This window comes from Rissa tridactyla, chromosome 1 (genome assembly GCF_028500815.1).
Source record: "Rissa tridactyla isolate bRisTri1 chromosome 1, bRisTri1.patW.cur.20221130, whole genome shotgun sequence".
Taxonomy (NCBI): domain Eukaryota; kingdom Metazoa; phylum Chordata; class Aves; order Charadriiformes; family Laridae; genus Rissa; species Rissa tridactyla.
In genome coordinates this window covers 126,690,793-126,710,477 of record NC_071466.1, presented here as the reverse complement: position 1 = coordinate 126,710,477, position 19,685 = coordinate 126,690,793, and the positions used below count along the sequence as shown (strand labels likewise).

General features: G+C 41.8%; 1 protein-coding gene across 1 annotated transcript in view; it reads left to right on the top strand.

Moving 5' to 3' along the window:
- The first annotated feature begins 593 nt into the window (after window positions 1-593).
- Window positions 594-19,685, top strand: part of DPT (dermatopontin) — a 28,246-nt gene continuing 9,154 nt past the window's right edge. Inside the window, exons 1-2 of the mRNA XM_054207266.1 lie at window positions 594-940; window positions 10,582-10,707. Of these exons, the coding sequence (XP_054063241.1) occupies window positions 642-940; window positions 10,582-10,707 (425 nt within the window). The 5' untranslated portion in view covers window positions 594-641. The remainder of the gene's footprint in view (window positions 941-10,581; window positions 10,708-19,685) is intronic.

Below are 19,685 nucleotides of genomic sequence, written 5' to 3'. Positions count from 1 at the left end.
ACGCCGATGCCCTGCTTCTCAGGGTGGGCTGTTTCCATGCCAAGACGGAGTCTCAGTCATTCAGCTCCACCTCCCCTCCAACCAAGCCTACCCAAAATGTCTAAAGGATTTTTTACAACAGGAGCAGTGAATTCCGCCCCCCTTGCCCAGTTCCCTTCTTTCTAGGGACTGGCAAAATCATGTCATGCATATTTAGGGAAAAGAGGGTAGGGAGACACACACATGATCGCATTTTGTTGCATGTTACTAATGATGGAAAATGGTAGCTTCAAATAGAGCTTTAATTTAAAACAAAGTAGTTTTCAAATGTAACTGCTTCCTTGCGGATAAAAGTGGGATGTCTGTGACAGTTGTACTACAATGTGTATCTGGCTCTATACAGTAGCTCTGCAGCAAGGGATCACAGATGGTTTGTGGTGGTGGGAAGCCCCTGCTCTTACGGCTTGCAGACTTACTGTACTTGCAGAATTCCACCTTAAAAGTAATTGGACGTGTCTGTAACTCAGAGAAGGTTTGCTAAGCAATGACACATTGCACTTGGATCTGGAAGCATAACATCTGGAAGCCAAATGTGAGAAGCAATATAAAAGGGCCAGCGCAACAAACCAGTGGGGCATTTCTAAGCCAGGAACATCCTCAGGATGGACCTCATCCTTCTCTGTGCATTCCTGCCTCTGGTGACCGTGGCATGGGGCCAGTACGGTGACTATTACTATGGCCCCTATAACTACGGAGATAATGATGAATGGGTTAACGTGTACCGCCAGGGTTTCAACTTCCAGTGCCCACATGGGCAGGTGATTGTGGCCGTCAGGAGTGTTTTCAGCAAGAAGGAAGGTTCGGACAGACTGTGGAACTACGCCTGCATGCCAGCGGCCCAGAGCCTCGATGAGCCGACAGAGTGCTGGTGGGAAGAGATCAACAGGGCGGGAACTGAATGGTAGGATACCCCCTGTGGAATGTGGGTGCTAATACTACGGTCAGAGCAATGCAAACGTGTATTAATGCCATCATAACCAGGGGCTTCGCTGCCCTGAACAACTGCCTGAGACTCATTATCATGGTGCATGCATGTGAGGTGATCAGCATCGCATTTTCCTTCCTTGGAGCAATTTCTTGCTGGACGGTCTTAGTGTGCTTTAGAAATGCTATGTCGTTTGGTCACTCACAACCTCAGCTGCAAAGTGATTCGGTCTTGCTATTGTTGTTTCACAGATGACTAAAATGAGCATGAACCTTCAGCCAGAAGAGGATAAAGTCCCTCTTGAAAGGCCACACTAATCAGTAACTAAACCGGGGAACAAATTGTAAAACTCCTCACTCTGATCTCCTGCTCTTATCACTAGAAAAAAAGAAATTCTTCTCTGTATTGCACTGGCTTTTCTCTTTGTGTTTTTGTTGCTAAGCTTTTTGGCTTAGGCCCAGCCAAAGGCTGTTTTCTAGTTGTGCTGGTATTTCAGAAGCCAAAAATCCACACTAGTGAGCGATGATGGTGACATATATATACACGATAATGATAGCAGAAGATCATGTTAATTCCCTAATACAGTCAGTTTTGGTTAACTAAATGTTACATTTTCCAACAGTCTTAGAGGCAAATAGCCACAATAATTTCTGGAAATACGTATGGTGTTTCATGTTTATGCAGCACATACCCAGTATTTAGTTATCTTCTGATTTTTTTCATGAAACATGAAACACAGTTTTGGATAACTCTGAGTTTGAAATATTCTTTGGATAGAATGAAATGAATGCAAGAATATTTTCAAATACTTTAAATGGTTTTGCTCCAGAAATTGCAATGTGATTTTTGCAGATTTCATGTTATATGGGAACAGGCTAACAATGAAATGTGAAGCTTCTGCTTTTTAAGTGATTCAAAATTTTGTTCTGAATTATTCATACTCTTTCACTTACCACGTGATACATTCCTATGGCTGATGCAATTGCTAAGGAAAAGAAGATTGACCCTATACTTAATTTTGGAATAAGAACTGAAGAGAAAGGGGGAGGGCTGCAAAACAGGCAGAAAGAATACACTGTGATAATACTGCGTGACTTCTTCATTTTTCATACATTGATGCAATTTCTACTTATTGCATAGTCTAATTTTTAATTAGACCTTTCTATTGTTCAAAATAAAATGATTATTCTCTTTCTAAAAATCCCAGGCAGCAATTGCTCAAGTTCACTTCTCACAAACAGGATACTGTGTAAGTCTATACAGAACATTTTCTTCTGCTATCTAACCGTGGGGCCACATTCATCACCATGCTCCATATGCTTAGCATGACTACATCCATGGTGTATTATCTGACTCTTATTTCCTTCATCTCTTAAAAAAATCTTTCCACTTTGTCCCCTTTCTTGCCTACATTTTTTACAACTGCCAACCCTATCTTTTCTCAAAATGGTTTTCTTTTCCAACCCCTCTTTAATGTGTTTAACTCTGTTTCACTCTTCTGGCTTTTGGAGTTATTTTAGTTATTTCTTCCCTAGCCCACCTTCTATCTGTTTCTGGGGGAGGGAGGAATACACCAAAGTGATTACGGAACACACACCTCTTTGCAAAGGTGAATCTGGGCTCCTAATTACTTGAGCTATTTCCATATGTCTTAGCTAGCTGTGCCTGGTTGTGTTCTGCAGTTTTCTGCACCCAGGGCCGGTTGTACCTACAGCGCTTCATGAAGAGAGGCTTGCTGTAAGACAGCATATCCTTCACTGCGCCCAGACGCTACTGCCCAAGAACCCAGCAGGCTCATCCCAGACTGGAGTGAAAGTGTGGGGCAGCAGGCAGACAGCCTGGAGTGTCTGAGTGCAAACTCAAACCTCAAATTAATGTGACGGCACAGATGTAGCCGTGGATTTGACAGTCCCACACCTCTCTTGACAGCCTTACTTCTCATAGCTGCCTCTCTTTTCTCTCTCTCCCATGCCCAGCTCAGTGCTATTTGGAGCCATCCCCAGTTCTAAAGAGATTCACTCAGTAATCAAGTGGGACCACAATCTGTACCATTAGTTCCTGTTTGGCCACCTCTGTTTCCCTGCTGATCTCCTGACAATCCAATCTGTTGGCGAGCAACACAGCACTCTGCTGGACTCACTAGTCCATTCCCCACCCTTGTAGGATGGACTTTAATATTCCTTCTTTGTCTCTGCCTCACAGGGTATTTTGTCTCACCTTGCACATCACATCCAGGGAGATTCAATGGCTTGTACCACCAATAACTACAAAGCTGCCAAGTTTTTCCTAAAATTTAAGTTACATTTCCTCTGCTGTAATTGAGGCTTTTTATTCTTTGCTCTACATTCACTGAGTTATGAGAACAAGCACACTGCATTCTTTGTAAAATCTCTTTAACTTATTAATAGGTAGCAGCTATGCCTTTCCCTCACCTGCACACCTTCACCCATGCTTTTCCTTTTGGGACGAACACATCTCCGTTCTTCTAGTTCTCTTTTGGAAGTTCTATATCCCAACACTCATAAGCAAGTGCTGATCATACACACAGCTCCCCTCTGAACTCCCTCCAGTTTCTCAGCCGTGTCCCAGAAACTCCAGTCTGGCAGAAACACCAAAAAAATGACCTCTGACAAATGATGTCTATGGCATTTCACAAATCACCATTCCTCACTGTTGTGCAGCTGCACAACAGAGACAAACCCAAGAGAGTTTTCTTTAGAAAAGAAAACAAACCAAGAAAAGCTTTAGAGAGAAAACGAAGTGGGAATATAAAGCAGAGAGCATAAAGAGTATCTAACTCATTGTTTTATTTGTCCATTATCACTTAGAGGGAAAAGGCAAAAATGAATGTGGGGACCATAGGAATGGGAGAGTTGGGGGGACTGGAGGGCAGCAGGGAACCGCTGGCAGAGCTGGTTTTGTTATAGTTTGTTTTATACACTAACACTAGGTATTATCTGCACTTCTAGGATTAAACTTGTAAGACTTGCATCTTACAGCTAGGAAAAAATTATTCAACAGAATGAGGGCAATGACACAGATCCACGTTAGGCATCTAATCACGATGCCTAATTTATGACTTCTGCCCCCTTTCAATGTCAATGGAGAGAAACAGGTACTCTAAAAACTGCCCTCTGGGGCACCCCTTCTCTCTCCAGAAGCAGACTCATGAAAACCAATCGCCTCTGACAGTTGCCTAGAATTACCTACTGGCACTTCAGAATACATCTAACAACAAGTGCTTTCTTTAATAAACATACCCCTGAAGTTAAGCATACGGGTACATGCAATTATGAAGAGAGCATTTTCTTTTATGTTTTGCTGAATGGACATGAGAAACCTGCAAACATGTTACAAGACTCATAGAGAAAATTTTGGCAAGAGATCAGATGAGATGAACAGTGATGCCTCTTCACCTTCATTAATCTGTGTATATATTTAAAGTTACAAAGGCTTTGTGGAATCTGTCTCACACCTTACTCCTGGCTCTACTGCCTCTGCAAAGACTATCTGCTAACCAAGATGCTGTTCAATACTAGCAGCAGAATTTGTTCCTGGATGATTTGGAAATACTCCTGTCTGGAGCAGTGATAAGTCTTCAGGACATCCCCTGATTTTATACACGCCTTCTAATTATTTATATGCTGCAACATCTCAAGGAATTCTGCCTTTTCAGACAGAATAAAGCTTATGTTTTTAGCTCCATTTGTTCTGGAGGAAGTTTGACCTTGGGTAAATATTTCACCACCTAAGAAAAGGTAAGGTCTGAGTAGTTGCAGGTGAGACTGTTCTTCACACTTCACTGAATACTACAGAGTTGTCTCTACAGATCAGTCTTTTAACAAGGTTCTCAAGAAAAACTATTTTTCTTGCCTGAAAGTCCCAAAGAACAGGGATCAAACAAACAAATGAACAAAAGCTTGCAAGTGAAAGACAAGCAACTCTTCCTTCCAGGAGAAAATATTTGGTTTACACCACATTATACGGATGGAACCACGCCATCTCCCTAATATACTCCCAGTTACCCATAAGGCAAAAAGCAGAAACATTTCCAGCCGAGTGATATTTAATGCCTGTTTATTGCCTCTTTTCCTTGTTTAGACTTCTGAAAAAGTGTTTGTATGGGACTTACTTGGAAAAAACAAATATCTAGATTCTCCCTCCCCACTCCCATTCTCTCTCTCCTTTGCCTTCTCTTTAAGTGCACAAACACCCGCACGCAGATCCTTTAAGTAGGCACACAACTCTGTTTCCCACAAACTGGGTGCAAAGACAATAGCAAAGGAAGTGTCTGCAGGAGCCTCCTGTTCAGGCACTGGCACATCTACAAGGAACTGCTTTTGTTCTCAGTCCCCGACCAATCACAAGTCTCAAATCTGAGGCTGTATTACCCAAACCCAATAGTCAAGCTGCCCTTTTGAAATACTCCCATTTGAGCTGTCTACACAAACAAGTTAATTTTCTTCAAAGTCCTAGGTTTACGTTAAAGGGATAGTGTGCAAGCTCTTAGAATAGCTGTAATTGACTGAGTCCAGTGGGAGCATGTGAGAAGAGGGGTGTTTCTGTAGACAGGGAGGCCTCATCAGCACCTGTCAGGAAGAAATCAACAGAGTGATTAGGGCCTTGCCTTCCCTTTGGCAGGGAGGAGAAAGTAAGTCATAACTTACCCCCAAATGAAAGAAAAAGATAGCTTTTTCTTTCTTTGGCATGTGGAAGTCACGATGACACGTTTTGCCACCCCACAACAGATAGGGGAGACTCCTCATAGAAGTGGCCATTGGAGACTGGCACAGCCTAATCAAACATGGAAAAGTCATTCCCTTCGTCTGAGTGCCAGTGCTTCAAGTGTCCTGAGCCTGCCCTCAGCCAGTTATCTCTCCCCACTCATGTGTAACAGACTGAGCATTAAATCAGCTTTCATCATGCGACTAACCAAACTACACAGAGGAGGAAACTCCACAAAAACAACTCAGGAGAGCAGGACAGGGCCTCCCCTTCACATCCGTCCCAAAAGGAAATTAAGTTTTGGATATTGAAAGTAACAGGTTTTGTTGAAACAACACTCCAGGAAAAATGCATCCATTGTCCCATTAAAAAATGCCCCCCACTCTCTAACCATGGTCTTGCTGCGGGAGTTTAGGCCACCGCTGTCCGTAGGCACTCCAGGGAGGACTGCAGATGAAAGCACACGGCATTATTTCTCTTAGGTCAGTTTGCCATGTCTGGCATATCTCCATAATATATAGATCCATTCTCCTCTGACAGGCTCCAGAGAGGTGGCTTTAAAGTAATTAATTTACAGGAGCCATCTGGTCTACAGCAAAACAGTAGGATTTTTTTGAGGTACGTAGAATGACACTGCCAGGTTACCCTGTTATAAGGAACAAATCGCCCTTAATGCAGCATGACCCAGTGACTACTGAGCTGTGTGTCAGACTCTGCACATTTCCACAGAGCTTCAGGGAGTGTGACTGGTTGGTGTGGCAGGGGCTCAATGTAGGCTCTAACAGCACCACTCGGTGCATCTTGACTTGGGCTTCCCTGAGAGGATTTGTAGTGAACAGGCTTCCTCTTTGGGTTGTCATCCTCAGGACAACACGCTGCTCAGGCTAATTCCTGATGTTTCTGAGGGACCTCGGAGACAGGTTTACAACACAGCACCAGCATTAGATGGGGCAGAGCACTCTGGGGCTTTGTCTAGCAAAGAGCAAAAATAAGACGTAGGCGTAATTATGTAGGCAAATCCATTGTCAAGCTTATGTCACTACAATTGGTGACATTGCACAAAACAATCACGCTGTTGCAAGCCGTATTTGCCTCCAGTGTGGCAGGCAACTTTGAGTCAATGAGGTACACACTTGGTCACTGAGGCTATATAAATGTTTGCAAATAATGTAGCACAATTTAAGTGTATCTGTAGGACAAAACAGCTCATGCATGGGCACAAAATCCACATATGCATTTTGAGTGAGTTTGTTTCAGACCAGCTTTAGTTTGGTCTCACAAATAAAATGCTCACTGGTGAACACAGAAAGCAGTCCTGAGCTGAACTAAACCAACAACACGGATGCACACTTTGGTTGCTTATCCTGATAGAACTCAGCTCTACAACACCCATTAAACAGATCAGAAAAAGGGTCAGCAAAGGAGGGGCTTTCCACAGCAATTGCAGCAGGATGTGGAAAGTCTCAGCTAGCGTACACCTGTCACTACACAAAACTCCACCCAGTATAAGGCTGCATAGTTTACTTAGTTTCTATGAAATACTGCAGTCATTTCGAACAGATGTAAATGAGGGAAGGGAAGGGCAACTTCCCATTCAACAGCACCTGACCCTCACCATCACCAATCTTCCCACTCCTCCATCTACCAGCCAGCTCACCTCCTCTTCTCCCAGTACCAGATCCAAAAGGCAACTCTTCATGTATTGCAACTTGAGCCAACTAGAAAAACAAAACAACCTATCCTTTGCCAAGTTTAATCCCACACAGTCCCAGCTGGTTTCTCATGCTCTTATGCATTCACCTAAAAGGTATCTATCTTCCTCTCTTCTTAGCAATGTCAGGATTTCATGAGTCAGGAGAACCCAGTAACATTAGTTCCAAATGCTGAATTATCCTCTATAACAAAAGTGCTACAGAGTGGGTCTACTGAAAAAGGCATCTTTTTTACTTGGCCATAAATCAAAGTTTTTATTCACCATACTGGTTTGAAGGATTTGCTGTGACAGGAGTAATGAATTCAACAGAGAAGGAAGAAATCCTCACATATTAAGTGTTGTTTTCAGATTAGTGCATAAAGCATCTGACTAAAAAGGTGTGTGGGGAGGGGTTGTTTGTTTCCCTTGAAGAACTACTTTCTGCTTGTAGGAAAGAAGCCAACTGGGAAAAGGAAAGAGAAGAAAAGATTTTATATGAGCTCACAAATAAGCATTCCAATTTCTGAGAGCATCCCTTCAATTTTGGAGAAATATCTGGCTTTGACTTGAAAATTAGAAAGATCAGGTGAAAAAATCTTGTGTTATCTCAAAGGTAATGAAAAATTCTTCAACGTCACTATTATCTTTCTTTCTCTGAACCCAATATTGAGCTTGAAAAACAAATTGCAGGATTTTGTGCGTGAGACAAAAGTAGAGAGGGAGAAGTGAACATGAGCTTAAAAGTATATTTCAAATTTTACTTTGAATGTTTTTAAAATAAAATGGCAATTTTAATTATAAGACATGACTTATGTTCAGTTATACTCTCCATCTAAGAAATTTTTAAGGCAACTCCAAATATTACTTTTATTTAAACAAACTTTTAATGAGAAGATAGAATCAGGATCAAAAATAACCAAACCTTCCTAAAGTTTGGTTCCCAAATATGTACACATATAAACATGAGAGTGTTATGTTAGCTAGATTTTTTTCAATCCACCATAGAGAGAAGGGTCCATCAATGATGTCTCTCTCAAGATTAATCTTTTCATCAAAACTGGAGTGTATTAGTGAAGGTGTCAAGAAAATAAAAACTGTTGTAGAGGAAAGAGAGTGGGAAAGATACAGAACTTCCCAGACTGAATGTGAGCAGGTGGGGAGAGAAAAGGGAAGGAAGAACCTCCTGCAAAGACAACTATGGGAAGGAATATCAGATGCCGATAGGTGGGAATGGGAAATTGCAGGGGAATGCCAAGCCTCTGAGAGGAAGTGCAAAGGAAAAGGAGGAATTAAATGCTCCTGTTATTGCACCCATGCAAAAGAGCTAGAAAATCTCCCAGGGGCACAAGGACTCAAGCAGTAGAAACGCATGTAACTGGGAAAGGGGAGAGACAGAAGAAGATGAAGAGACACAGGTTTGGTTCTACTTTACACAGATTAATGCAGAAAAGTGCTCATCTTGCAACAGGTACAACCATTCCCTATATTTCTGTGTATCAACCTTTCTTCCATCAGGGTAACACCAATCATCTGCAGCTATCCAATATGTTTACACGGAGTCTTAGCCATATGTTCCCATGGCCTATGTGCCAAAAAACAGAGCAACTTCCTATCAAAGTCCTGCTGAAATCCTCTGAGTGTGAGCCAAACTGCCTTACTTGGTGTGATACCATAGCAACTCAGAGTCCCCATCACTGCTTAACTCTGAAGGTCCTCAGAAGAGTCTCACAAAACACAGCAAGTATGTGTGGCCCCAGCAACGTGGGAGATACGGGGATACAAACAAATGTAAATAATCTTGTCTCAACAACGAAAGACGGTGGAAGGGACATACAGAAGAGACCCCTGCTTCAAAGGATGAAGCTGAAAGTTGGGCAGAGGAATTCATCCCTGCACTGGTCAAAATTGGTCAGTTTTTCAGCTTCTGAGCCTTATGCTTTGCAAGCACTAACACCTGTATGCACAACTGAATGACTTTCGAAACACCAAACTCTGCTGGACGATGTGTTTTCCCTCCTGGGAACTCCAGGCTCACTAAAATAAACTATGAGGTCATTGAATGAAACTAGGGAATTTTTTTTTTTTATTTGTTAATCATAAAGCTACTTCTGAAAGTGCCTTTTGCATACATCAATGTATTTTATTTTATGGTATCACAAGGAAGGTTTTGCTACAGCTCTAGGTTGCCAGTTTTCCTTGATGAAGGAAAAAGAAAGAAAAGGAAATGGAAGAAGCTGAATTCCTGTAATTTTATCCAATAGGGAAACAATGACGCTAGAAGGGTGCTTGAGAGAATGAGCACTCAACAGCTGAGTTAATGAGCTGCCTGTTTTCACACTCTCCTTGTCTTTAGTCCTCAAGAAGCAAGCTATTCAAACTGATTATCACTTGAATTGCTTTGGGTATCAGTGTCCAGATGCTTGTAGGGTGTGCAGAAAGAGAAGCATATATCTGCATGCTTAGAGACCATGTCTGTTCTTCTTGAAGGTAGTGATTTACATGTGTGACAGAAGTCCTGAGTACGCAGAAAGCATGAAGCATCAGATTTTTCTTTTGAAAATCCAGTCATAAAATTGATGTGAGTCTTATAATTTCATAACATCTGAGTCTCAGTTTTCCTCATGTGATTGTTATCAAATCATGATTTCATCACACACCTATAATATTTTGAATTAAGAGTGCCTTCTCCTGGAGACAGGTAATTGAGAAAGAAATAGAATAAAATGAATTGCTGAACTTCTCTTACAAAAGAGTTTCTAAGGCTTCTTTTTTGTAGAAAAGCAGTTGAAAAAATTACTCCAGTGAACCCTAAATGCCCAAATACCAACAGTCAGAGATAAAAGTACTAACGGACTATTTTGAAGTCAGTCTTACGATTTGTAAACAATTAAGAATGTCAACACCAGAACAATTTTCTTACCTGATTAGCATACTGGAATGATTAAATACTTAAAAACAGTTTAAATAGTTTTAAATGACACAAATATTAAGACATTATTAGTTAACTACTGCTGCTTTCTTATACAAAACGGTTACTCAATACAAAGCAAGTGCATACAGTGCTTCTCTATACAAAGCCAAGTCCTTAGCTTCCACCCTGAACCAAAATGTTTAATTCTGTTTTTAGAAATGCTTGAAACTATCAGGGATCTAATATCATGTTTTCCTTATGTGTTCTCTTCTTTCTCCTCTTTCTTAGGTATCAAACCTGCTCAAACAATGGGCTGGTGGCTGGTTTCCAGAGTCAGTATTTTCCATCTGTGCTTGACCGTGAATGGCAATTTTACTGCTGCCGCTATAGCCGGAGATGCCCGTATTCATGCTGGTGAGTTCAAGCTGAAACCAAACCTCTTAGCCCCTTTTCCCCAGCAGTCCCTATAAACATCTCTGGATGACTGGCCCATCAAAAACCTTGTCTGAGAAAAAGTTAACTGTGTTTTATGGGGCTAAGCAAATTTTTTCCTGATAACAGGATTCTTGAGGACCCATGGCTAAGGATGAGGGCACAGTTATGCTGAAGAGCACAACACAGTAGCTAGCCCTAAATGAACAGGTCTGGGTACCAGCAACAGCCTAGCTATGCTGGAAACTGTGACAGAAGTCTCCAAAGTGGAACAACATTTCAAAGGTGGTGGTATAGCTCTCACTATAAATCCAGCAGATTTACAGGAATAGGAGCATCTCTATGCCACGCAGTTTTGCCACAATGACTTACAGGAGTGAACCTACTGCCAGTTACCTCACAAAGAATATCCTCTGGCTGACAAGCTGGATTTTTGTATTTGTAATGCATACAATTTGATCCCTCTCTCAAGGCTGTTTGAAGACCAAAGTCAAAATAAGCTACGGATCATAGTTCAAACCAAAAAATAGGTGGCCTCACCCAAATGCAGTATCACAACTGGTGCTGGCAACCTCACAGAGACTATGGAAAAATGAGCTCCGCATCCCAAGCTTCTCAATGTCCCCAGGTGTGGTTTCTCTAAATTGAGACAGAAGCACAGTAGCAGACGGTGAGAAAGCTCATATTGCTCCTGTCCATTCTGCGTAACAGAACTCACTATTTTATGCTCCAGGGCTACTAATCCAACTATTCTCACTGACAAAAAGAACAACCCACCTGTACTTTAAAAAAGAATAAATAAGAAAATGGGGGGGGGGGGAAATCTGTGCTTGAATCTTTGTTTCCAGAACTCAGCTTTGAAGTAAACTTCCCATGGATATGCATACAAACTGTTTACTTGCCTTTTGGTCTTACTTGGCTGGCTGGCTACTGGCCAAACACAACAGCAGGGCCTTGCTTTGCATCCTTCAGTCTCCTTGCAGCCAGGAGGAAAATAATTTCTTTTTATTATTATTTTTAAGTATTTTAAATGACAGGAACTCTGTAACTAAGTCTTTGAACATTCATCTGCCCCCTTTCCAGCCTACAGATGTTCTCTGCCTGGGGGTTTATTTACATACCTGCCCAGGCTCTTCCCTCTGAGGGAAGCTCACTGTAACTTTTAAGCAGTTCTTCCAATTTCTCTTACTCCTCTAATATTGTATGTATTTTCAGAGAGATAACAGAAATCTTCTCTGACCTCTTTTGTTGTTGACAGTTCTGCTTCTCTCAGATGTCGTCTTGACAACTGGGAACAGCTTTGTCTCTCTGCCTTGCAGATTGGCATCCAGAGCAATGTAAATCCTAATGTAAATGTTTGGGGTTACTGACGTCTTGCGTTTCCATCCCAGCTGCACATGGACTCCTATACTGCCCTTCTATTTCCAATAGTGACATCACTCCATTTTTTATGCTTGGAAAAGAATGTCTTACACAGTTCAGATGCTCCTGTCTTTCCATGCAGAAAAGGCAGCATTTCAAAGGCAGGTGAAGCATTTCTCCCTTTAAGCAGGGTAGAAATCCCACGTGGGAGGGAAAAGCTTTAAAACCTCTGGGAAGACCTGTCACCTGGCGTGTGAAAAGTTTCTGGTGCATGGTTTGTGATTATGGGTTCATTATAATATCATTTTGTACCCTGCATTACCAGGCTCAGTCACTGCACCTGTGCCCAATTTGTTCCATTCAAGCTACTGGCCTATCTTGACACTTCCATATCCACTCTTACCCTGGACAGTCTCTCGTACAGTTTCTTCTACTTGAGAGCCTTGTTTGACCTTACTCTTTGAAGTGCCTCCTTACAATGTATTTCTTCCAATTTCTTTCAAGCTCTCATTCTGACTTTGGAGTTAGCAAGGTAAATAAAAGCTCTTTGTACATATCGTTATCCAAATTAGGATGTTATGGTCTGGATGGACACACAACTGGATGGGTAAAAATCTGGTGGTTTAACAAGCTCAGAGAGTAGTGGTTAAAGGGTTATACTCTGCCAGGTGCCCATTACGAGCAGAGCACTGTAACTAAGGTCTACCCTGGGACCCATCCTGCTTAACATCTTTATCAGTGACTTGGAGGAGGCAACAGAGCACACTCTCACCAAGCCTGAGGGCAGGACTGCTGTTCAGAGGGTTATAAAGAAAACCTTTTCCGCTACGAGAACAGTGAGGCAGTAGAGCAGGTTGCCTGGTGAGGCTATACAGGCTCCATCCCTGAAGGTTTTCAAGATTCAACTGAATGAAGACCTGAGCAGCCTCGTCCAACCTCATGGCTGACCTTACTTTGAGCAGGGGGCTGTACCAGAGACCTCTTGAGGTCCCTTTCCGTCACAGTTATCCTGCAATCACAAATAGAAGGACTTCTGCTGCAGGGCCCACATCATCCAGCGAAACACTCTCTCCCCTCCAAAACAGTGTTCTCCTGCCTATTGTCTGCTGGGAACGGTTTCTTTTCTGTTTTATTCCCTTTACCCTGCCTAGATAGTGTCTGGAAGAGTGCTAGTTGTTATGCTAAGATATAAACAACATGAACTGCAATGTGTTAGCCTGAAACCCCATGCCTTGGACCCACTTTTACTACTACAGATGTGACTTGTCTGAATTGTTAAACTTCAGAGTACAGCCACTAAACTTCGCATTCCCTAAACCCGGGAGATCTCACTCACAACTTTACTTCCATCGGCATTTCCAAGTGATTGTCACAAAATGTTGTTCATGCATCACACTTCTGGTCTGTATCTCACACTCTGTTTAAGATGCATTTGACAGAGAGACTGTGTTTTCCAAACAATCTTCAAAGCAGTTCTGAACTACCATTGGTAGGACCTCAAAATGTATATGCATATAAGACACAATAAAAATACATGTGCATATACAGTATCATTATTTATTATAGTTTCTGCACCAACCTATAATGGTATTTATTCTCTTCCAGAAACTAGCTGTCAATAAACTATCTACGGAGAAACGGCTATTAACATGCTGTTGGCTCCTATTTCTTGGTTGAAGCAGCTTAATTTCATGCAAAGGCTTCTATTATTATATGACTGTGGAAAAGTAATACCAGGAAAATATGTAATGACTGCGGTGCCTCATGGATCATGCATGACACACAGGAAAATCTATATTCAAAGACAATCCACATCGCAGAATTTCTCAGCAGCCTTGAATATTAATGTGCTATGAATCCTTCATTACAAAACAAAATATGGCCAGAAAGGTGTTTTTAAGAAAACTGATAATACTGAGGCATAACAAAACTCTTTGTTTTAAATTAGCTCTCACCTTGGGTATTTGATCCCTTCCTCTTCCAGTTGTCTCTCTACGAGGCTCTCTGGCAAACAAAAAAGCTGTAAGACAGCTGATCTTTATGCATGGCTTCTCTTGGCTCTTCTTCTTCAGCACTATGCTCCTCCTGGAGTTGGTCTTCCCTACAACGAATAAAGACAGGGTTTCCCCATGTATATAAGCCATGCAAATGGTTTGTTAGAACTTGACCTGTTTTTACAGCTGGAACATTCCTGTGCTTTTTGAATCCTGCTAACACTTACTGGAATACTAATTTATGGCACCATCATGCTGACTGAAACCCACACTTAAACACTTTGCTTAAGAACACGGTTAAAGACAAATACATGCTTAAGGACTTTGCTTGGTAGCATTTATAAGCTTTCTCTTAGAGCCCAGCAGTTCTGTTTCACAGCTCCTCTTCCCACCATTAATTTGCAGTTTACCTGTACAGTAAACGCATAGTGAAAATAAATATATAATCTTTTCCAGCCTCATAGTTTTGCAGTTGCTATTTTTAATTTTTTTTCAAGTACTTTGTTTCCTTCCTCACCATGCCAAGTCTTGTCATGAATACTGCACATTTTTACCATACTGAAAATAATTAACGTTCCTCACAGGAGGCAGAAAGGCTCCATTATTTTACCTGGCTAGGGAATGCTACCACAGTAAAATAAACTGTGCGCCAATTCAAACCATAAAGGAAGCGAATCCATCGCAGACACAGAGACAGTGTGATTAACTCCTCCCATTAGAACTCAGATTTTTCTCTTTGCCAGGAAACTGAAAGCTTGACTCCATACTCTCAAAAGCAAACACATGTCACAGAGCAGCCCCAAGTCTGCACAGACTGTTTATGACTGTTTCCGCTCTCCAAACAACCAGCAGTCCAAGTGCCAGAAGGTCTGTCTGGAGCTTTCGCAGCTCTCTGTCACAGTAACATTGTCCAGGCAACAATTACATTTTCCAAGAGTTATGGGCTTTAAAAAACTTATTTGTTTTCTGACACCGAAGCTATATTGAGACTGATGAGATCCTATGCAGGTTTCTCAGATATTACCAACCGCAGAGATATAAATGCAGTAGGTGAACTCGGAACAGATGTGGTGGAAACATGCACTTCTGGGCAACTCAATTTCCATCCCCCGTTTGGTTTGGTTTTTGGTTTGTTGTTTTTTTGTTTGTTTTTTTTTTAATGAAGTATTTAACTGATTTTTTTTATATCCCAGGAAATACAACCTTACAGTTCAATCTCCAGGACCACCTTCCAGAGACATCTTAAGAGAAACACATTTGCTTAATGTTGGAAAACTGGCTAATGTTATTTCAGACACGTCTTTCTTGAGGAACAGGCATAGGCTGCCCTAAGCTGTCTGCTGCTCCTTGTAACTGTATAGCACTAGCTTGTGTAGGCCTCCAAGAACAACTGCGGTCCCACTGTGTTGGCCTCGTGGCTCCTCACCCTTCTGAGAGTTTGTGGCTTTCAATACAACAGAGTGGAAACAAAATGACGGTGATGTGTCTAGGTGAATCCATGATCTCAGAGCCTGGATCCTGAACTCTATCCCAAAACGCACATGCATGCCACATGAGAGGACTCCTCATCTCTAGAGCAGCTCCAGGACACCTCTAGTTCCCCGGCAGCCCAGCAATCTGGGATCTATAATGGGGAGCATTGGCAGGAATTTCTGTAGTCAGTTTACTAAGACCTTCTTTGGCTTTTCAGCACAGTATGCTTTTCAAAAAGGGATGCCTGCTATCTTCCAGCTGGAGGTAGAATTGAAATTGATTAAAGAGCATATAATCCCCATGTTCACTGAATGTAACATGCGGGCTCATGGCTCTTGAAACAAAATTCTCCTTTAGGAGAGACATATTCTTAAAGCACTTCTAAATAACATCTGAAACAGTAAGGCCATTCAGGGGACGCTCCTTGTCCTCAAAGGTCAGAAAGTTAATGTCAAAGCTTATGTTTTCCTCTTGAAATGGAACAGCTCCTTCTTCTGGCTGTGGCATTCTTAGAGGAAGAGTTCAGCAGCGAAGAGGAAAATGAAGGTTAAAGAGGAGCCATTCATCTTGCTAGCACTGTAGTTGCACAAGAAGTGACAAGTGTAAGGCACTCCAAAACAACACACTTACTAGCAGGGAATGAGTATATTCAACAGGTGAAGCAGGAAACCACCAGGTCCACCACTGACTGCCTTTGATATTTTAAAAGACTCATTTCTTTTGTCTGCTTGATACCTGAAGGCAAGGCATACCCACAGCTCCCATTTACTTCTCTAAGGGGCAAGGCTGTACAATACTAGTAAGGCCATTGGTGTGACTCGATCTTCTTATGTCGATCTTCCGAAGTCAATTGTTAAAAGAGTGCTAAGGATCACTGTAGAGTAGTACAAAACAGTGCTAAATGAGTAACTGTGTTTTCTATTAATCTCTAACATAGTAATTCTTCACCATGGAAAATAAACAATATTACTACTTTCAGACTAAAACAATAATAACAGTAATCCTGTTAAAGATTTAATGCCTTTTTTCAATATTTTTCCTGCCCTGAACAAGATTTATAGGATTACAGTAAAGTACATCAGAAAATTGCAGGGATAGGTGGGGCGATGCAAACAGTCAGAAGATAAACCATCCCACATTAACTCTACCAGCTAAAAACCCATTATGGAAATACTTTTTCCTGTCAGGTTTTTCTGCTCTTCCCCATACATGTCAAACTATTTACATCCCTTCTCACAAGCTCTTCTTTCTCAGTCTTTAATGTAGAATTACCTGCTTTTTCCTCTCTCCACAATGCCACTAACGCTCCAAGTCTCTTGTGTCCAAACATCATACACCTGATATTAACCTGAAGTGGATTTGCAAGCTGAAGCAGAAATCCTTTGTTTTCTGTATTAATTCTTGAAAATAGATCATATGGATTGAAAACACTACCACTTGCTAAAGATCTCATATTACCATTTTCTCCCCTCTGAGTCCTTCCCCAAACTGAACACCTATGTGCATATCTGGGTTTAGTATACAACCCCATTAAGTGCACCCTGCTGGCCCCTACGCAGATTCTCTGTCTCCTCAGAGTTCATCTGGCACCAAACTACTTGGTGCCTAGGCCCCACAATCAGTATAACACAGGTCTTCTCACAGCTGCTTTGCAAGCCTCTCTTCTACGGCTTTCCCTCATGTAGCTTCTCAGGCACCACATGCACCACAGCTTGGTCTTAGAGGCCTTAGACCACCTCAAACAGCAGTAGCAACTTTGTCTCAACACTTGGCAACTCCCAAGCTTTTCACTGTCCTCCTAGCCTGGTCTTCTTTGCTAAGAGATCAATGCCAGAAGTGCTTATGGGGCCCTCATGCAGGCTACTTGTGGATGGCTCTTCCCAAAAGGGTCTTGCCCCTGGGCTTGGACTCCTTGGGAGTCCAGACTCCCGTGGACAGGCAAACCCTCAGCAACTAGGGAAAAAAGTCTTTCTCACTTGTTTCATGACTTCTCTCAGGTATAAGCCATACGCTGCCACACGACTTACAAATGGTACCACGGTAGGTGGTTCACAGTTGATACTCAGTTGATAGGCGTTACAGAGTAAAATGCTCAATATTTTCAGTTAAGCATTTGACAATAACATTACACACCAAGCTACAACAAATGCTGAGGGAACCACTGTCCTGTGCTGGGCAGACCACTTTGAGAAGAGCCTTAATGGCTGAGTTCAACAACCTTTCTCCCCTTCATGACAAGAAAATCAAGTACTGAATATCCCTATGTATTAAACACTACAGCATCTCTCAGTGCAGATACGTTTTATGCGACTTATCCCCAGGATTCCAAAACCAGGGATAATAGGTAAGAGCTGGGTAACACCACAGAGCCCTGCTATATGGACAACCAAATGCACTTCCTTCCAAAGAATACAGCGCAATCCGGATGACCTTGAGATGCATGGGCTTAAGGGAACAGTTTCATAAACGAGTACAGCAAACATCAAAGGGAACTGAATAGACAGACAGACCACACAGACCCAAGTGAACTTGAACATTGCTGTCATAGCACTATTTATAATTTTTCTCTCCAGAACAAAAGCACTCAGTAGGCAACTGTCTATGTAACAAGACAAATTTCAGAGCAGCTCAAGTCCCTGTATCATTTACTCTCAGTAATTGCATATATTGGCTTTTCAAACATTTCTTAGTGGAGGAGCCTTAAGAGGCCAAATAGTTATGTGAAGAACTTAGTAGAGAGGGAGGGGGAGATGACAGCAGGCAGAAAGAACAGAGAGGGAAGCTAAATGAAGGCTCCCTACTGCATCCATTCACTTCAAAATAACATTGCCTGCCTCTGCAAAAGGTCTGTGAGACCCTTCCCAGTAATTCAGGAGCTTGTCATCAGATTTACTTTTTAACTGAAAGGCTTGTGAAACAAGTTCAAAGAACTGACTTTCAGTTTTGTCTCTGAGTATAGCTGAAAACAGTTTTTTAACCTTGTGTTTTGCACAGTCTCATCTGCCCAGCACATAGTGCTGGTCAAGATTACAGAACATTTTCCTTGTTGAATGCCAAACAGATGTTATGAAACACATTTGGTGGAACATATATAAACACATGCCTTAGTGTTTTCTCATAATAATAGCCCAAAAAAGCCCCAAAACCTGCAGCTGATGGGGGGATGCAAAATTAAATCCTGGTCCATAGCTAGTCTTCATGCCACAAGTTTTAAAAACCTCCTGTGACCCAGGAATCTTCGAAGATGAGGTATCAGAGATGCAGGCTACAAATTAGTAAACTAAATATGGAGACTGTCCTCTAGCAGAGTAAGCAACCACACTATTAAACTTTCTTACCCTCCAAAACAGGGTATCCACAATATGCCTGTTAGGAATGGTACCTACCGACCTGCTAACTCACTGACTGTGTCTTTGAGGTATCTGCTGAGACTGTGCTAGTTGGTCTAGGCTAAAACTCTCCCTGGGATTGTCCTAATAATTTACATGTCTAGGCAATCAAGTTAAAGTGCCCAGAAACCTTATCTGGTGTTGTTTAATTTACTAGCATATATGTAGCCCCAGTTTCTCTTGGCCTCTGGCTACAGATCCAGAAATACTCTCAAGTTCCCAGATTCAGATCCATGGCTTCACTGTTGGGAGGCTCAGGCATGCAAAAAAGTCCTTCTCAAGGCCTTAATTTCTGTGTAAAGAAAATGGATAAAATACAGACGAGGAAGCAGAGGTCAGGGTTTGTGAAGTATGTTCTAGTTCTCATCACAGCTCTGGGCATGGAGTGGCCCTGAAAGCATGTCTTTGCAAACTGGAGGGCTTTCAGCAAGTTGGCTACACTGAAGAACCAGCTTATGCTCACATTAAGGCTCTTTTATGGGGCCATAAAAGTGTATTAGAGATTCAAGTCATAGATTATCTAGGTAAAAAAGTATTAAAATCTGAGCTGTAAGCTGTCTGACAATGACAAATAAATATATATTTGGGAGCACAAGGAGAGATATCCTGAAAGAAAAAATTATAACATCAGCCTTCAATCAAAGTCACAGATAAATTAGGTTTGCCATGGTTTGACAGAAACACGTTCAGGTGATAATCTTTGGTCTAGGAAAAAACATCAGCTAACTGGTGAGAAGTCATG